We start from the raw sequence: 16,851 nt of genomic DNA, 5'->3' as shown, positions 1-16,851 counted from the left end.
GCTAACAAACCGCACACCACAGCTAACACAGTGCACAGTGCAGCTAACACACCGCACAGTGCAGCTAACATGCTGCACAGTGCAGCTAACACACCGCACACTGCAGCTAACACACCGCACAGTGCAGCTAACACACCACACAGTGCAGCTAACACACTGCACACCGCAGCTAACACACCGCACAGTGCAGCTAACAAACCGCACACCACAGCTAACACAGTGCACACCGCAGCTAACATGCTGCACACCTCAGCTAACACACTGCACACTGCAGCTAACACACTGCACACCGCAGCTAACACACTGCACAGTGCAGCTAACACACTGCACACCGCAGCTAACACACCGCACACCACAGCTAACACACTGCACACCGCAGCTAACACGCTGCACAGGGCAGCTATCATACTCTTCAGGAGACTGTCTGACCAGGTGCCCAGGTCCTGCTTGTCTTTCCATTCCATTTTGCCACTCTCTCTGTGCTTTATCCTAAAACAAAAACATCTGTGTCTGTCTGTCTGTCCTTCGGATCCTCTCATCTCCCTGGCTACATTTTCCACCTAAACCAAGCAATTTTAGTTTTCTTCCCACTCAAAATTGTACCAAATCCTCTTAATTAAGCATTTATCCCTTTCTATTTTTACAGTTTTATTTCCTTTCCCTGGCCTAGGCCCAGAGGTGATGTCAGCTCTGCTGTGACCGCATCTGTTGGCGGCACAAGAATGCACTGCATGCAAATCCCAAGAGTAAATAAAGCTGCTTGGAGGCCTTTTGAAGCTACTTTTGGGGCCATACACAAGCAGTGAGGTTACAGCTAGCTTGGCTTTCCCTGCAACGTGTTGAGATGTCCTGTTATAACCCAGCCATGTTAGATACTTCCTTAACAGAAACTCCTGTCTCACTGAACACATTCTAGCTGTGACTGCACAGCAGTGCCCAGGTGGCCAAGCAGGCCAATGGCATCCTGGCCTGGATCAGCAGCATGGTGGGCAGCAGGGATAGGAGATCATCCCTGCTGCTCAGCATTGATCAGGCCACAGTTTGAGTGCTGTGCTCAGCTCTGGGCCCCTCACTACAGGAAGGACACTGAGGAGCTGCAGCCTGTCCAGAGCAGGGCAATGAGGCTGGAGAAGGGCCTGGAGCAGCTGGGGGGGAGGAGGGGCTGAGGGAGCTGGGGGGGTGCAGGTGCAGAAGAGGAGGCTGAAGGCAGACAGAGCTCATTGCTCTCTGCAGCTCCCTGCAGGGAGGTTGCACCAAGGAGGGGGCAGCCTCTGCTGCTTGGGGGCAAGGGACAGGAGCAGAGGAAATGGTTCCAAGCTGCCTCAGGGGAGGCTCAGGCTGGAGCTCAGGAGATATTTCTGCCTTGGAAGGTTCTCAACCATTGGCACAGGCTGCCCAGGGCAGTGCTGCAGTCCCCATCCCCGGGGGTGTTCCAGCAGCCTGTGGAGCTGTGCTTAGGGACATGGTTTGGTGTTGACCCTGCAGTGCTGGGTGGAGGCTTGGACTGGATGATCTCTGGGGCCTCTTGCAAATGGATGCGTTCTGTAATTTCGTGACATTTACAACAAAACACTTATGAGGATGCCTCAGTGGCTGAGTTAATGAGTGCAGAGCACCTACAGGAGTTCTAAGCTGTGCCTTCCAATGGGCCTACCAATGACTTGCACAAGTGAAATTTTCTTCATTCCTCTGGTTCTTTGAAATAATTGTAGGTAACTCAAGCATCTCCTGGTTCAATCTTTCTTCCAGATATTTTGAAGTTATGGATCCTACACTTGGCTCCTGTCTTGCATGTTCTATTAGCAAGACTATTCTTTGCTCTCCAGTAAGGACAGCTCTTCTGGGAAGATGCAATACTTGATGGTTCTTTGGTTTACATTTGACACATAGTTTATCCCTGGAAGTATTTAACAGCAGGCTGGATGAGACTTGGAGCAACCTGCTGTAGTGGGAGGTGTCTCTGCTCATGGCAGGCAATTGGAAATGGATGATCTTTACAGTCCTTTCCAACCCAAACCAGTCTCTGATTCTATGCCATATGTAAGAGAGCTCAGTGACACCAAGGTACAGCAGATGGAAGAGTGCTCCTTTGTGGTGGACGAATGACCACCTTGTTCTAAATTTTTTCTTCTCTTTCGAAAGTCTGATCTGGTTTCAAAGCTTCCTAACAGCTTGAAATTGCAAATCTAAGGCTACACTTAGTCCTGTGTGTGCACAATGCCAGCACTGCCAAGGCATTGCAGTTTAAGGGTAAATGTCACACATGTCTTACGCCTGGAAATGTGCTGGAAGTGGGGTATTGGGCTTGATGCATATGTTGGGTTTGACACATACATACCTTTGTATCCCAGAATGGCTACTGTGATGGTTAGCAGGGCACACAGAATGTACAGTAAGATGATGGAAAACTTCAGTGCCCAGTTACTTTTGCATTTGGTACACTGGGTCCCCTCCTGAATACCTGCAAAAGAAGATGTTTAGATTTTAAACTAACAGCACAAGCACACTGCTGGGTTTCTCTCCCACCTCCTCTCCTCCAGTTTCTAAGTCACACTGGTTTCACTAAGCAGATGGCTACCAGGTGCCTCTCTGCCTGTTCTGCCAGGACAGCCTCCTCAGTGGTTTGAGCACCAGCTTCGAGACACAATCCCTTGGGATTTCAGCATGTGGAAAACAAGTAGGTTCTGCTTCCCTGACACACCTGTGGCTTTCCTGAGAGACAGAACTGTTGTCCAGCTGTGCGAAGAAGACTATGGGAAGCTTTTGCTTTAGTTGTTTAGCAGCATCTCCCCTGTCAAGCATCCTGTGGCAGCAGCTCTTTCTCAGCAGTGTCCTTCCAGCAGCAACAGGAGACAGGAAGTGCTCAGGAGGAAAATGCAGAGATAGAGCAGCATTGTGAAAACCTGGCAGCAGTACTGGTCCTGCTTGCTAGCCACTACCACACGTCCTGGCCACCTGAACTCTGCCCACAGGAGAGACTGCTCCTGGGTTGGAGGGCTGGAGAGCTCTGCTGGCACAGCAAGGCAGAGATGCTGGACTGCTAAGGCAGTGCTCCAGCTGCTCCAGCATGCAAGCTCTGCTGAGCTTCCCTTGGGGATGTGCTAAAGGCCTGAGGCTGAGAGCAAAGAAGGCCCCGGTGGTTTGTGTCTGGGCTTCCAGCAGAATGGTTTGCTAGGGAAGCCAGGTTCCTGGTCCTCCTGTGTGCTCCCCGGAATGGCTGAAGAGTGTGGGAAGCACTGGTTAAGTTACCAAGAAATGATTAGAACCTCAAACCTGTGAAAACATGGAAACTGGAGCACTGTGCTGGGCCAGCTGGAGGGGATTGAGCCCTCCTGCTGAGGCGATTCAGCGAGGCAGGGTTCACACTGCTCTCTGCCTGTCGGCAAACGCTTCTGTGACACTCTGCGGTGGCTGTGCTGGGAGGGGAGCCCCACAGGACAGCCTTACGCTCCAGTGCCAGATGGCTTCACTCATCACAACTCGCTCCACAGCTTCTCAGGAGTGAGTTCCACTTCCCCCGAGGCTACCTCACAGCTGATTTTACTTCTCTCAACTCCTGCCAGGCAGCTTTTTGCCTTGTGCTTCACAGACACCAGCGTGGGCCAGGGCCCGGAGCCCTCCCGGCGGGCTCAGGGCCCTGCACTTCTCTCTCCAAGGACAGCGCTTCCCACCGGCGTCCCAAGAGTGCCCACAGGCAGGACCAGGGGAAATGGACTTGAACGGAGGGAGAGCAGGTTCGGACTGGGTCTTAGGAAGAAAATCTTCACTATGAGAGTGGCAAGACTCTGGAATGGGTTGTCCAGACAGGCTGTGGATGGGCCCTGCCAGGAGGTGTTCAAGGCCAGGTTGGATGGGGCCTTGAGCAACCTGAGCTAGTTGAGAGATGTCCCTGCCCAAGGCAGGGGTTGGGTTAGATACCTCTGAGGTCTCTTCCAGCCTAGGCCATTCTATGACTCCTGAGGCCCAGGGCAGTGAGGCAGGGATGACCATGCTGGGGTGACTCGGGAGAGGGTGTAGCCAAAGTGCAGTGGGAAGGCATTTGCCTCAGGTCCTTCTGCACACACAGGAGCCATGGCTGGAGCAGAAATGCATCCCTCACCTTTTGGCATCTCATAGTTTCTCTAAGCTTTTTGGCTGTGAGGTCATGTTCTGTTACCTTGTGGCCAAAAGGATGGCATGGAGAGGGCATCAGGAACCCAGGATGCTCCTTGGGGTCTGGGATAAGATCAGTTGGAACTCCCTGCTTCTTTTTTTCAGGAAGAGGGACATTAGAGGAAAATGAGACAGAGACTACTGAACAAGAACAGACACTAGAGGGGAAGGCTTCTCTCCTGCCTGTGCAGGTGGGAAGGAGGGCAGCTGGCACACAGATGGGCATAGCCCATTTATTGGTGACCTAGATTTGGAAGGCTGCTGACTCACACACCAGGAAAGCAAAGGTGAAGAGTCCCTAATCCAACAGCCAGGTTTGCTGAGGGACCCTGAGCTGTGGGCTGCTTTGCTTTGGTTGCTTGACAGTCTCAGGGGCTTTGCTCATGGGGAAGCTCTGCCTCCTGGAAAAGCTGGAGAGGGAAAAGGGTACTCTGAGATTACTTCACAGTGGGAACTCAAGGCGCCTGGAGAAGCATATTGCAGTTGTTAGCCAGTACTAATGGACTCACTCAGACCCTGTGCCCTGCCTGCAAGGTTTGCCCTCCAAAGGATTTAAAATTCAGACTCCAGACCTGAAAGCCTTTGAACACTCCACATAACAAACCCCAGGAGAAGCCTGGGACACAAAGCATATTACATTCACCTCCTAAATGCACACACAACAGAAAGTTTGACCCTTGCTATTGCAATGTTAATGGAAGCAGGACCAGAACTGTGACTGGGAAGATTGACAGAGTGTGGAGCTGCACAGTGCAGGGAAAGGCAGGAATGCAAACAAGACCTTTGATGACAAGTGCACAGACAAAACCTTCTCTTGATTAGTCTCATATTAAGACTAATTTTATGCCATGGTCTGCCTTCTATCACCACACTGTACCTTCCTGTGTAGTGCTGGGAGCTGAAACTGCTGAGGTCACTGGATACATTGCAGTTCAGCATCTGCACCTTCCAGCCCTTGTTTCACTTGACTCAGCTCTCTCCATCACTGGCTCAATAAAACAGAATTTTTGGCTCTTCAGAACTTTTACTTTAAGCCTGTTTCAAACTGACAGCAGAATAGCACCCAACAGGAGCCAGACCTGGAGCAGTGCAGCATTGCTGGTATCAGTGTCATAACCACAGCATGCTGAAGTGATCATAGATGTTCCAGCTGAGCTGTGCACTGCATTGCCTGCTGCTGCTTTTAAAGTTTGGGACTGCCCTCAGACCCTGCTGCACTCGTCTGATGTGCCCAGGTCCAGAAACACAGAGCTCTAACAGGCTCCGTTGTGTTCCTTTGCTTCCAAAATCCGTGAGATTCATTCTAGTGTCTTTTTGTGCAACTTAAACAGTCCAAGTTGTGAGCAAAGGTGAAAACCAGGAATGCAACCTTCTCTGTACAGGAGTGTCTGACAAACCTGGGGGCCTTTTATGGCAGAGTCACAGCATCAGTGGACAAGGGAAGAGCAACTGATGGCATCTACCTGGGCTTGGGTAAAGCACTGACCCTGTTCCCATGGCATCCTGGCAACCAAACTGGAACAGCACGGACCTGAGGAGTGGCCACTGGCTGGGTAAGGAATTGGCTGGAAGGCTGCACTCAGAGAGCTGTGAGCAGCAGCTCGGTGGCCAAATGGAGACCAGTGCCAAGTGGAGTCCCTCAGGAGTCAGTACTGGGACCAGTGCTGTGAAACATCTCTGTCAGTGACAGGGGCAGTGGCATTGAGGCACCCTCAGGAAGCCTGGGGTTGGCACCAAGCTGTGTGGTGTGGCTGGCACAGTGGAGGGAAGGGATCCATCCAGAGGGACCTGGACAGGCTGGATGTGTGGGCAGAGGCCAGTGGGATGAGATTTAGCAAGGCCAAGTGCAGGGTTCTGCATTTTGGCCACAACAACCCCAAGCAGTGCTACAGGCTGGGGCCAGAGTGGCTGAGAGCAGCCAGGAAGAAAGGGAGCTGGGAGTACTGGTGGATAGTAGCTGAAGCTGAGCCAGCAGTGTGCCCAGGTGGCCAAGAGAGCCAATGGCATCCTGGGCTGGCTCAGGAGCAGTGTGGGGAGCAGGACAAGAGAGGTTCTTCTGCCCCTGTACTCAGTGGGGAGCAGGACAAGAGAGGTTCTTCTGCCCCTGTACTCAGCACTGCTCAGGACACACCTTGAGTACTGTGTCCACTTCTGGGCCCCTCAATTCAAGAGAGATGTTGAAGTGCTGGAAGGTGTCCAGAGAAGGGCAGCGAGGCTGGGGAGGGGCCTGGAACATAAACCCTATGAGGAGAGGCTGAGGGAGCTGAGGGTATTTAGCCTGCAGAAGAGGAGGCTCAGGGGTGACCTCATTGCTGTCTACAACTACCTGAAGGGAGGCTGTACCCAGGTGGGGTTGGTCTCTTCTCCCAGACAACCAGCGACAGAACAAGGGGACACAGTGTGAAGTTGTGCCAGGAGAAGTACAGGCTGGATGTTAGGAGGAAGTTCTTCACAGAGAGAGTGATTGGCATTGGAATGGGCTGCCCAGGGAGGTGGTGGAGTCACCATCCCTGGAGGTGGTCAAGCAAAGACTGGATGAGGCACTTGGTGCCATGGTCTGGTTGGATAGGGCTGAGTGCTAGGTTGGACTGGATGATCCTGGAGGTCTCTTCCAACCTGGTTGAATCTATGATTCTATGTTGCTGCTCCCAGAGCAGCACACTGCTTTCTGTGTACTGCAGAGGCTGCCAGGGCTGGTCTACCCCAGACATTGCTCACTAATTCCCCGAGCCAGGCAGCCAGAGTCACTTCCACATGAGGAGCACTTCCCACTGCTGATCTGATCAACATTTAACGAGTTTCAGATGGGACACAACATGCCTCATCTTGCTGGACACAGGATTTTTTCCATTCCTTTCTCTGCCTTATTGAAATCAGAGCTGTGGTTGTGCTGCCTCACTGTTGGGAAGCCATCTGGCCAAACAGACAGCAACCAGTACAAAGGGATCCTGCTGGCTCACATGCTTCGGGGACCCCTTCCTCTGCTAACCAAGATGGCCACAAAAAATACGCAAGTGAGACATCCTCCCGTTTGCAGGCTTTGTAGTGTTTGTTCTATCACTGCATTCCTTCAGGCTTTGCTCTCACGCAGGGGGTCTACATCTGCAGACTCCCTTTGGGCTCCAAATAAGCTGAGGTTTTGCTAGGGAGAAGCTGGGGGTTGGTTTGGGGTTTTTTTTGTTTGTTTGATGTTTTTTGGTGTTTTTTTCTCCTGTTGTTGTTGGTTGTTTTTTCATGGGACACTAAATACCTTTGCTCTCTGGCTCGGAGCGAGCCCCTCACAAAAGGCCTGTGTCCTAACAGCGCTGCGCTGCCGGAGCAAGCCTGTGCACTCAGCCCTGACACACGCAGACAGCTTCTTTTCTCTTTGCTCAAGACTTATTTTTAAAGGGTTTGCCTTTGTGTCTTATTTTGGCTTTCACTGCAGGGTCTTAGGTGGCCTCAGAGTATTCCTGCCAGCAGATCAGTACTGACAAAGGTGGAAGGTTCCTTGTTAACCCTGATGCTGATCAGATGACTGAAGAAGAAATGCAGTGTGGGAAATGAAAATCCAGGCCTGAGCTGAGAGCAGTTCACTGAAGACAGCTAATGTAGGTTGGATTTCAGGAGGAAGAGTCCACACTTTGCAGTGAGACATTTCTCCAAGCTTTTAAAAACTGATCTCATATTTATATTTAAAGGGACCCAAGCAAACTACCCCCACCTAACTTCAGCTCTGCTGCCATGAGAAGCTGTCCCTGCCCCTGGCACAGGGGTTGGAACTAAATGAGCTTTAAGGTCCCTTCCAATCCAAACTCTTCTATAATTCTGTGATTCAGCACATAAGTAGGAATCAAATCCTGGCAGGTACTTAGCCATGCAGAGCTGCCTTTGAGTGGGTGTTTGTCTCACCTGCCGAGGAAGCCATCCCTAGCAGTCAGGCACAAAAGCCTGCAGGCACACAGTGGTTCCCTTCACACACAGAGAACAGATATGTGTGCATGCTGCTTGCAGAGGAGCTTCTGCACTGGCACAAATTCAGCACACACAAATCAAACTCAGCCCCATCTGTGCTAGCAATAAGCTTTGTGTACCTCTGAGATGACTGAATCTGGGGGTGCTGGTCAACAGCCAGTTGAAGATGAGCCAGCAGTGTGCCCAGGTGCCAAGACGGCCAAGGGCATCCTGGCTTGTGTCATCAATAGTGTGCCCAGCAGGACCAGGGCAGTCCTTCTGCCCCTGTACTCAGCACTGGTTAGTCCACATCTTGAGTACTGTGCCCAGTTCTGGACTCCTCAATTCAAGACAGATGTTGAGATGCTCAAATGTGCCCAGAGAAGGGCACCAAGGCTGATGAGGGGCCTGGAGAACAGCTCTGTGCAAAGAGACTGACGGAGCTGAGGGTGTTCAGCCTGGAGGAGGCTCAGGGCAGACCTCATTGCTGTCTACAGCTATCTGAAGGGAAGTTGCAGCCAGATGGGGCTGGGTTCTTCTTCCAGACAGTGATAGAATGAGGGGACACAGCCTCAAGCTGTGCCAGGGCAGGTTCAAGCTGGATGTTAGGAAGAAATTCTTGGCAGAAAGTTATCAGCATTGGAATGGGCTGCCCAGGGAGGTAGTGGAGTCACTGTCTCTGGGAATGGTTAAAAGGAGACTGAATGAGGCACTTAGCACCATGGTTAAGTTGATTAGAAAGTGTTAGGTGATAGGTTGGACTCGATGAACTCAAAGGTCTTTTCCAGCCTGATCAGTTCTGTGATTCTGTGAATCCAGCCAGATTCGGTGTGAGGTTGTTGTCATGTCCTCCATGTGGTGCTGCAGGTTATTAACCTGCCCTCAAGGAAAACAGCTCCTCTGACTCTCCATGAATGGTTTCATGGCAATCACCCAAACTGAAGATCAGAAAGCAGCTCCTCTTCATAGTGGTTAGAACTGGCAAGAGCTGAGGCTGGTGCATGCTTTGGAGAGTGATTCCCCTGAGGCACACCTCCTTCCTCCAATTCAGATCACATTCTTGCTCTAGTAAGGCTGTAGCTTGAACTCAATGTAAACAGATGCCCTAAATTTGTCCACACTAATGCACAAAGGTTCGTGCCCACCTCCAAGTCTTGGGTGGGCATTCAGCATGAGGCTGCACCCACAGCAGGCACTGCTCCTCTTGGAGCAGCTACCCTTCCAAGCTGCTGTGCAGCAACTCAGCCCCTGGCCAGCCCTGCTGGACAACCCTTCCAGGGCAGGAGCGTGGCTGACAGAGCCAGCCTCACGGTTACAGCATGAGCTGTCTGCAGGAGAGCACCAAGCCCTTGGTGCTGCTGAGGCTGCTGCCTGCATCCAAACCCAGCTGCCGCCTCACATCTGCACATCCATCCCCAGAGTCTGCTGGGGGACAGCCCCTGACCAGGCAGACCCAGGCCATCTAATGCACATTACAAACCAGCTTGTGGCTGCTGCCAGCCCTTGCTTCACTCCTTGCTGGCTTTGCCCTGATTTCCTTTCCCCTCAGCCCTACAGGGCTGTGACTGGCAGTCTTCTCTCATATTCACGCGTTCCCAAGGCTGTCTCCATGCCATATGGGCCTGCTCACCCAGGTGGCACAGTGCTGTCTTGTGGGCAGCTTCATTCTTAGGTTTTTACAGTGCCATGGGGAAAAGTACTCAGCTGCCATTTCTTCTGGAATCCACCAGTTTTGCTTCTGGTTTTGTGATCAAATAGGGATAAGTGGAGGCTGTGCTTGCTTTGAAAAGGGTTCTGGTTATTTACTAGGAAGAAACTCAAACTCAAAGTGGTGGCTGAGCACTCCCTAACTTGTGCCCATTTTCCTATGCCAAATGGAAAATCATGAAACACAGCAGCAAGACAGAGGAGAGAAAAAGAAAACACTGCAAGACACAGAGGCCCTTTCTTCATAAAGCAATACATAACTGAACCAACCCCAAACCATTCCACCCTCACAGGTTTCCACAGTGTCCTACATAACCCAGTCACCTTGTTACACAGCTGGCAGCCTCTGGAGAGGAAAACACAGCCCTCAAAAACCTTTTCTGGGAATTTATGCCCCAGAAGTGCTGCACAGCTCCTGTTGGGGCCACTGGTGCCAGTGCCTGGGATATTATCCAAGTGTCACACTCTGGGATCTCCTTTCCCCTTGGTGGACCTCTCCTACCAAGTGCAAGATCCTGCACATGGGCTGGAGCAGTCCCCAGTTCCATGCCAGCTGGAGGATGAAGGGATGGAGAGCTGCCTTGCTGAGAAAGACTCGTGTTGCTAGGGGGGCAAAGCTGGGCACGAGCCTCCACTGAGTAGTGTCAGCCCAGCCCCAGACCTGTCCTGGGCAGCAGGGGCAGGTAGGGGATCCTGCCACTCTGCTGAGTGCCACTCTGCAGCACTGAGGTCAGCACTGGAGTCCTCAGCACAGAGAGGGACATATTGGAACAGGGCCAGACAGGGCTGGAAGCCCTCTGCTGTGAGGCCAGGCTGAGAGAGTTGGGGACATTCAGCCCAGAGAATATAAGGCTTCAAGGAGACCTTCTGGTGGCCCTGCAGTGTTTAAAGGGCAGAAGAGAAAGATAGGGACAGACTTCTGAGCAGGGCCTGTTGGGAGAGGACAAGCAGTGATGGTTTCAACTAAGAGGGAGATTCAGATGGGAGAGGAGGAAATGCTTTACAGTGTGGGTGGTGAGAACCTCGCCCAGGCTGCCCAGAGAGGTGGCAGATGTCCAATCCCTGGAAACATTGCAGGTTATATTGGATGGGTCCCTAATCAACCTGTAGATGTCCCTGCTTGGACTAGATGACCTCTAAAGGTCCCCTCCAACCCAGACCATGATGTGACTCTAGGATTTTACAGCTATATAATTGAGAGAAACTTACAGCTTGTGTTTTGGGAAAACAGCACATTCCCAGGCTGTTACAGACAGCAAAGAAGGGAGGTGTCCTTCCTTAGGGCTTCAGACAATAGAATAGTCCACCACGTACAGGACTTGTCATAGTCCTGCCCCTAAAGTGCTGCTGTCACTACTGCAGGGGCAATGCTGGCTCTGAGGGTAGGCTGGAAGGGCTCACTGTGTAGCTTGTCCCCTGAGGCTGGAAGGGGCCACTTTGTCCCAAGAGCCCAGGGTATTTCAGTGGAAATGGGGGAGTTTCTTTCTCTGGGACACTCTGGAAGACCCTTCCCCTTGCTGATCCAATTGTAGCCCAAAGCTCTGCACACAGGAGAGGGCAGGTAAATCCTTCTCCAGCAGACTGAGACTGTCAGAGGCAGCAGCGGCTTCCCGTAACTCCACATCCCACATCTGCACAACAAAGGGCCTCAAAGGGACAGCACTGTTATCTCTGGAAGGCTTTAAGCTTAGGGAGTACTTTATTCTATGTAATGTACACAAACCCTTTCATTAAAGGAGGGAGAACACTCATTTGCAGCCTGCCTGTCATCTCTTATTTATATAACATAGGCAGTATTTTCTCTCTGGCTTTGTTCTCCTTCACAGTAGACCAGAGATTCACAATGAGCTGTCAGAAGTTCTAATTACACACTCCAGCAACCATACCCTTTTAATGACAGAGCAATAGCAAACAGTGTCTGCTGTCATTAAACAGTACATATCTGCACCGAAGGACGCAAAAAGCCCAAGCACAGGACAGGCTAAGCAAAGACTGCTGAGTGCCTGAGTGGTGCCTTAGGAACTGTTACAAACAGAGCTGAACGAGCAGCACGGGAAATTGTAAGAAGAAGAATGGATTTGCAACAGGTTGAGGTCCAGCCCTAGCAGTGTGGTAAGAATCTCACAGCAGCAGAGGGTCCAACAGTCCATAGACTACCAAATGTAATAACATGTTCAGAGCTTAACTCAAAGCAGAACAAAACCCAGTAAGTGCTGGTGCTTCCAAACAGCTCTCTGGGAAAGGTCTGGCTGTCCTCACTGACTGCACACCAAGCAGTGGTGACCCAATGCCTGTCTCTGCAGCTGAACCTTAAGATCTAACTAGGCAGTTCTGAAGGTAACTGAAGAACCAGAACAGCTAAAAGAGGATCAAAATAATGCATGAATTAAAGAGCTGCTCAGTGATGGGCAAGGCAGCCATGACAGATCCCAAGAGAAGAATTTAGGCTGACTCACAAGGAGGTCCATTGCCAGATCTATAGGGGTATCAAAGCCACATCTTTGGTCTGTGTGACAGCCTCCTGAGACAACCTAGGACATACTACAGAGTCATGGAATTGCTTCTCTTGGACAAGATCTCTAAGATCATCATAGCTTGGAGCAGAGGAGTCTGAGGGCTGCCCTCATTGCTGATGATAAATGCGCAGGGCAGAGCCAGGCTCTCCTCAGGAGTGGCCGAGGACAGAACAAGGGGCACCGGGTGCCAGCTGGAGCTGGGGAGATGCCATGGGAACAGGAGGGGAAACTTTGTCACTGTGAGGGTGACAGAGCCCTGGAGCAGGCTGCCCAGAGAGGCTGTGGAGTCTCCTTCTCTGGAGACTTTCCAACCCCACCTGGATGTGTTCCTGTGTGACCTGCCCTGGGTCAGGGGCTACTCTGCCAGGGGTGTTGGACTGGGTGATCTCTGGAGGTCCCTTCCAGCCCCTATCATTTGTGATTCTCTGATCCAATGAATCAATTAGAGTGAAGAAAGCACTACTGAAATCACAGAAGGGATCTGTCCTTCAGAGTCATGCCAGATAGTGAAGCAATCCCATTGCTGAGTCCAGGCCCTCCACCCTGCAATAAACAAGCTCCCTAATGACAAATGGCTGCTAATTAAGATGGTATAATTTCATGATTTATGCACACAATTTGTAGTTTTAATTCAAACTACATTTGACTGGAAGGAGGGAAAAGGTAGCACACTCCAGTGTGTACTTGCCTAATCATTCCCTACTTCTGTAATGCAATGTTTAGATGTTAGCAGCCCCAGCAGTGGGGTGACCTTAGCTGGCAGGCAGAGAAAGTAACAACTGCCCACTCTGTGGCTTTTGAGAGCCATTAAGAGGGTAACCATGCCTGCGTGTGCCAGCAGTGCCACCTGGACTGCAGGGTGACTCACAGGGAGCTGAACTCACCCAGAACACAGCTGGAAAAAACCTTCTGCTTGTGGGGAGCTTTCACTCTTGGCTTCACTGACTGCTGCAGCTTTTCGCTGTGCTGAGGGCAGTGCTAGAGCCACTGGGACACTGCTGCACCAGAGAAGCCGGACTGTGCCGTGTGTCTGCACAAGGGCCACGGCAACGCGCAGTGCCCGCCTGCTCTGGGCCAGCCGCACACCCGCGCACAGGTCGCAGCTCCCAGCGCATTATACGGCCCCTGTGCCTCCGCTCCCTGCTCCGAAGCGCACTGCAGGTCCTTCTCATTCGTAGGTTTTCTTTCACCCTTCCACTGCCTGGGGGAGCGGAACAAAACACAGCTTCAGCCACATTTGATGGCATAAAGCCTGCCTTTATCTTTTTCTCTCAGGCATAGTCACCTTCGCCTTCAGCTTTCGGCAGGAGCATGCCCAGCTCCAGCGCCACTCCGAGGACGTTCTGCAGGCTGCAACCCGCCCAGCTACAGATGTACCCACAGGCTTCGCGCCAGCTGGACTGCTGCAATGAGCAGTAACGCAACTGAAACAGGTAACCAAGACCGCATGCCTGCAATCAGCCGCCCCTTGCTGCATCTAGTGCTGCGGCTTCTGGTACCTTCACTAAGAAGCAGCCTCAAATAGAAGTTCCCTCTTCTCCAACAGAGAAGTCTGAGAATTACCTGAAATTCAAAGCAGTTATGTGCATGCAAAGGAGGAGATGAAGATGTTTCTATTCTCGCAGTCTGTACAGTCCTGATTTGGAATGTGACCCAAAAAAACGGTAGAGGGCCATGAAGAAGTATACTGGGGACAAAAGGAAGGCTAAGGACAATGTGGGCCCTCCCCAGAGGAAGATGGAGACCTGGTCATAAGGGATGTGGAGAGGGCTGAGTGGCCCAATGACTTCCTTGCCTCAGGGTTCCCTGTCAAGGGCTCAGGCTGCATCACCCAGGCTGCAGAAGGCAAAGGGAGGGAGTGGGAAAAGGGAGATCTGCCCACTGAAAGTGAAGAGCAGGCCTGAGCCTACTGAAAGAACATGAAGATGCACAAGTCCATGGGGCCTGACGAGATCCACCTGCGAGCCCAGAGGCAACTGGCAGATGAAGTTGCCAATCAAATTTGAAAGGTCCTGGCAGTCTGGTGAAGCTCCTGCTGACTGGAAAAGGAAGACCCCAGAAACTCCAGAAACTTTGACCTCTGTGCCTGGCAAGGTCATGGAGCAGCTCCTCCTGCAGGCCTTGCTAAGCCCTATGGAAAATGAGGCAGAGGTGACTGGTGGTAAGGAACACAGCTTCAGCAAGGGCAAATCCTGCCTGATGAGCTTGGGGTCTTTACAATGGAGTCACAGCATCAGCGGGCAAGGGAGGATGGCAGTATTGGTAAGGGCTGGGAGTGCCAGGATGAGGGGCAGTGGCTTTGAGCTGGGAGAGGGGATACTGAGAATGGAGATGAGAAAGAAATTCTTGGCAGTGAGGGTGGTGAGACACTGGCACAGGCTGCCCAGGGAGGCTGTGGCTGCCCCCTCCCTGGAGGTGTTCAAGGCCAGGTTGGATGAGGCCTTGAGCAAGCTGGGCTGGTTGGAGGTGTCCTTGCCCATGGCAGGGGGTTGGAACTGGATGATCTTTAGGATCCCTTTCAACCTAAACCTGTCACTTCCAGCCCTTGTCAAAAGTCACTCCCCAGCTCTCCTGGAGCCCCTTCAGGCACTGGCAGGCTGCTCTAAGGTCCCTCTGCAGCCTTCTCTTCTCTAGGCTGAACAGCCCCAACTCTCCCAGCCTGTCCCCATAGGGGAGCTTCTCCAGCCCTCTGATCATCTTCATGGCCTCCTCTGGACTTAATGCTCTTAATGCCAAAGATTTTCCAGCTGCACACATCAGTATCTGCCTTGTAACTTTGTCATTATTTTCCAATGTTCACTTGCAACTTTATTGCACATTGAACATTTTGGAGGTGATGAAGCCCTCAAATGATGTCAGTAATAAAGAGGTTTCCCTCCTTGGATGTGATATACCACCACCAAGAGGAGTAAAATGGTCCCTTTCTGTACTTACTGTAAAAGGTGTCAAACACTCAGAAAGCTCAGAGATTTGCACACATTTGTGTTAAGCCTGAATTTGCTTTTCAAGACTTGTTTTTTTTTTCTCCTTTCCCCCTTAAATACCAAGATTTATTTGTCTTTAAAGTGAAAAACAAAACAAGAGAAATGAGAGAAATGACTGGAGCACATCTGGGGTCAATAATTAACTTCAGGGTCAGTACTTCTTGCATTTTCACTCCCAAAGAAGTCAATATTGACTTATTTATGCCATACTCTGCAGCTGCTCTTTTGAACTCCAACAGAGAAATACATCACCCCTGACCCACAGCCTTTCAGTCTAAGTGTGTGGACACTGGAATTGATGTGTTCAACACCAGTGTCAAATGTTTGCCAGCACTGAACGGCACTGAGCACTCCTGTTCCTTACTGCAGTCTCAGCCACCCAAGTGTAACAGCTCTGCCTCCCATGCTGCTACAAACACTTTGTACCAGTCAGCCAGGGAGCTGGGAAGTTTCTTTTCTTCCATGACCAGCAAAGAAGAAAGGAGCAGGTGAAGCAGCCAAAATGGCCACTCAGCGGAAACTTAGGACTCAAAAATGAGCACACAGAGCTATAATCAATTCCCAAAAATCCAACAACCTTGAAAATAACTCTTGAACATTTAGGATCCACAGCCACTGAATCCCTGTGCTGCTCTAAGACTGATGATGAAAAATAATTTTCATCTATTAAGAGTAAAAATGTTTTCTAAAACATGCCAGCTTGTGTAGTTCTGTTTGACTTAGAAGGTTGGCTGACTCATAGCACACCAAATTTCAGCCCAGGAAGATTTTCCCCATGGCTGTGCTATATATTCCTCAAAAGCAGAGATGGAAATATTGAAAACCATGAACTACAGTTAAAGGCAGACAGTGCAAACAGGGCCATGGAAAGCAGAGCTTTCACTGTGAGCAGAACCTTCCTTTCAGTGAACAGTGTGTTCTGTTTGCTAAGCATCCTTCACACATCATCTCCTGGTGCTCTGACCAAGCCTTACTCAAGCCTCTGCAAGGAGGAAGTGGTCAGGCACATAAGGTGCAGCCTTTGCACATAAGAGACATTGGTGTTCAGCACTCTGCATGCACTTCTTGCTCTGTACTTCTGGCCTGAGCCAGAAGAAAAACAGTGTTTGTGTACTCCTCTGGCTGCTGCGCTGCTCTGTGCAGGTAGCTCTGGTGAGGCTTTCCTCAATGCTGTGGAAACAAAAACTTCCTGAAATGTTGTGAAAGCGAACGAATGGACTCGGCTCCTCCACACCCTGTCCACCAACAGAGGGGTGAGCAACTGCCTAGGCAGAGCAGAGAGGTTACAGCCCTGCAGGAATTGTAAGGGCAGGCCAATTTTTGGTGCAGGTTCTTCTCACCTCCACTACTTGTCTTCTTCAGAGCTTTGTTAAAGAAAAGTTAAAGACTTGTAAGAGAATTCCCTCTAAGTGTTCCGCCAAGGTGCACAAGCAAACTCTGGTCAGAATTTTACTGTAGGTGGATCGAAGCCAGGGGCCAGAAGAAGCCAGAGGACAGCAGAACACTTTGTTTTCAGTTATTATTTCACTAGCTGCTAAACTGCTTAGCTGTTCCACAGA

At 51.0% G+C, this 16,851-nt stretch overlaps 1 protein-coding gene across 2 annotated transcripts in view; it reads right to left on the bottom strand.

The window, feature by feature from the left end:
• Nucleotides 1–16,851, bottom strand: part of COLEC12 (collectin subfamily member 12) — a 119,023-nt gene that overhangs the window by 29,294 nt on the left and 72,878 nt on the right. For both annotated transcript variants that reach the window (XM_064170567.1, XM_064170568.1), the window contains one exon: nucleotides 2,339–2,461. In XM_064170567.1, coding sequence (XP_064026637.1) covers nucleotides 2,339–2,461 — 123 coding nt within the window. The remainder of the gene's footprint in view (nucleotides 1–2,338; nucleotides 2,462–16,851) is intronic.

This window comes from Pogoniulus pusillus, chromosome 34, assembly GCF_015220805.1.
Source record: "Pogoniulus pusillus isolate bPogPus1 chromosome 34, bPogPus1.pri, whole genome shotgun sequence".
In the NCBI taxonomy this organism is placed as follows: Eukaryota; Metazoa; Chordata; class Aves; order Piciformes; family Lybiidae; genus Pogoniulus; species Pogoniulus pusillus.
Note: the sequence above shows the minus strand (reverse complement) of the source record. Positions and strands in the feature narration are given on the sequence as shown.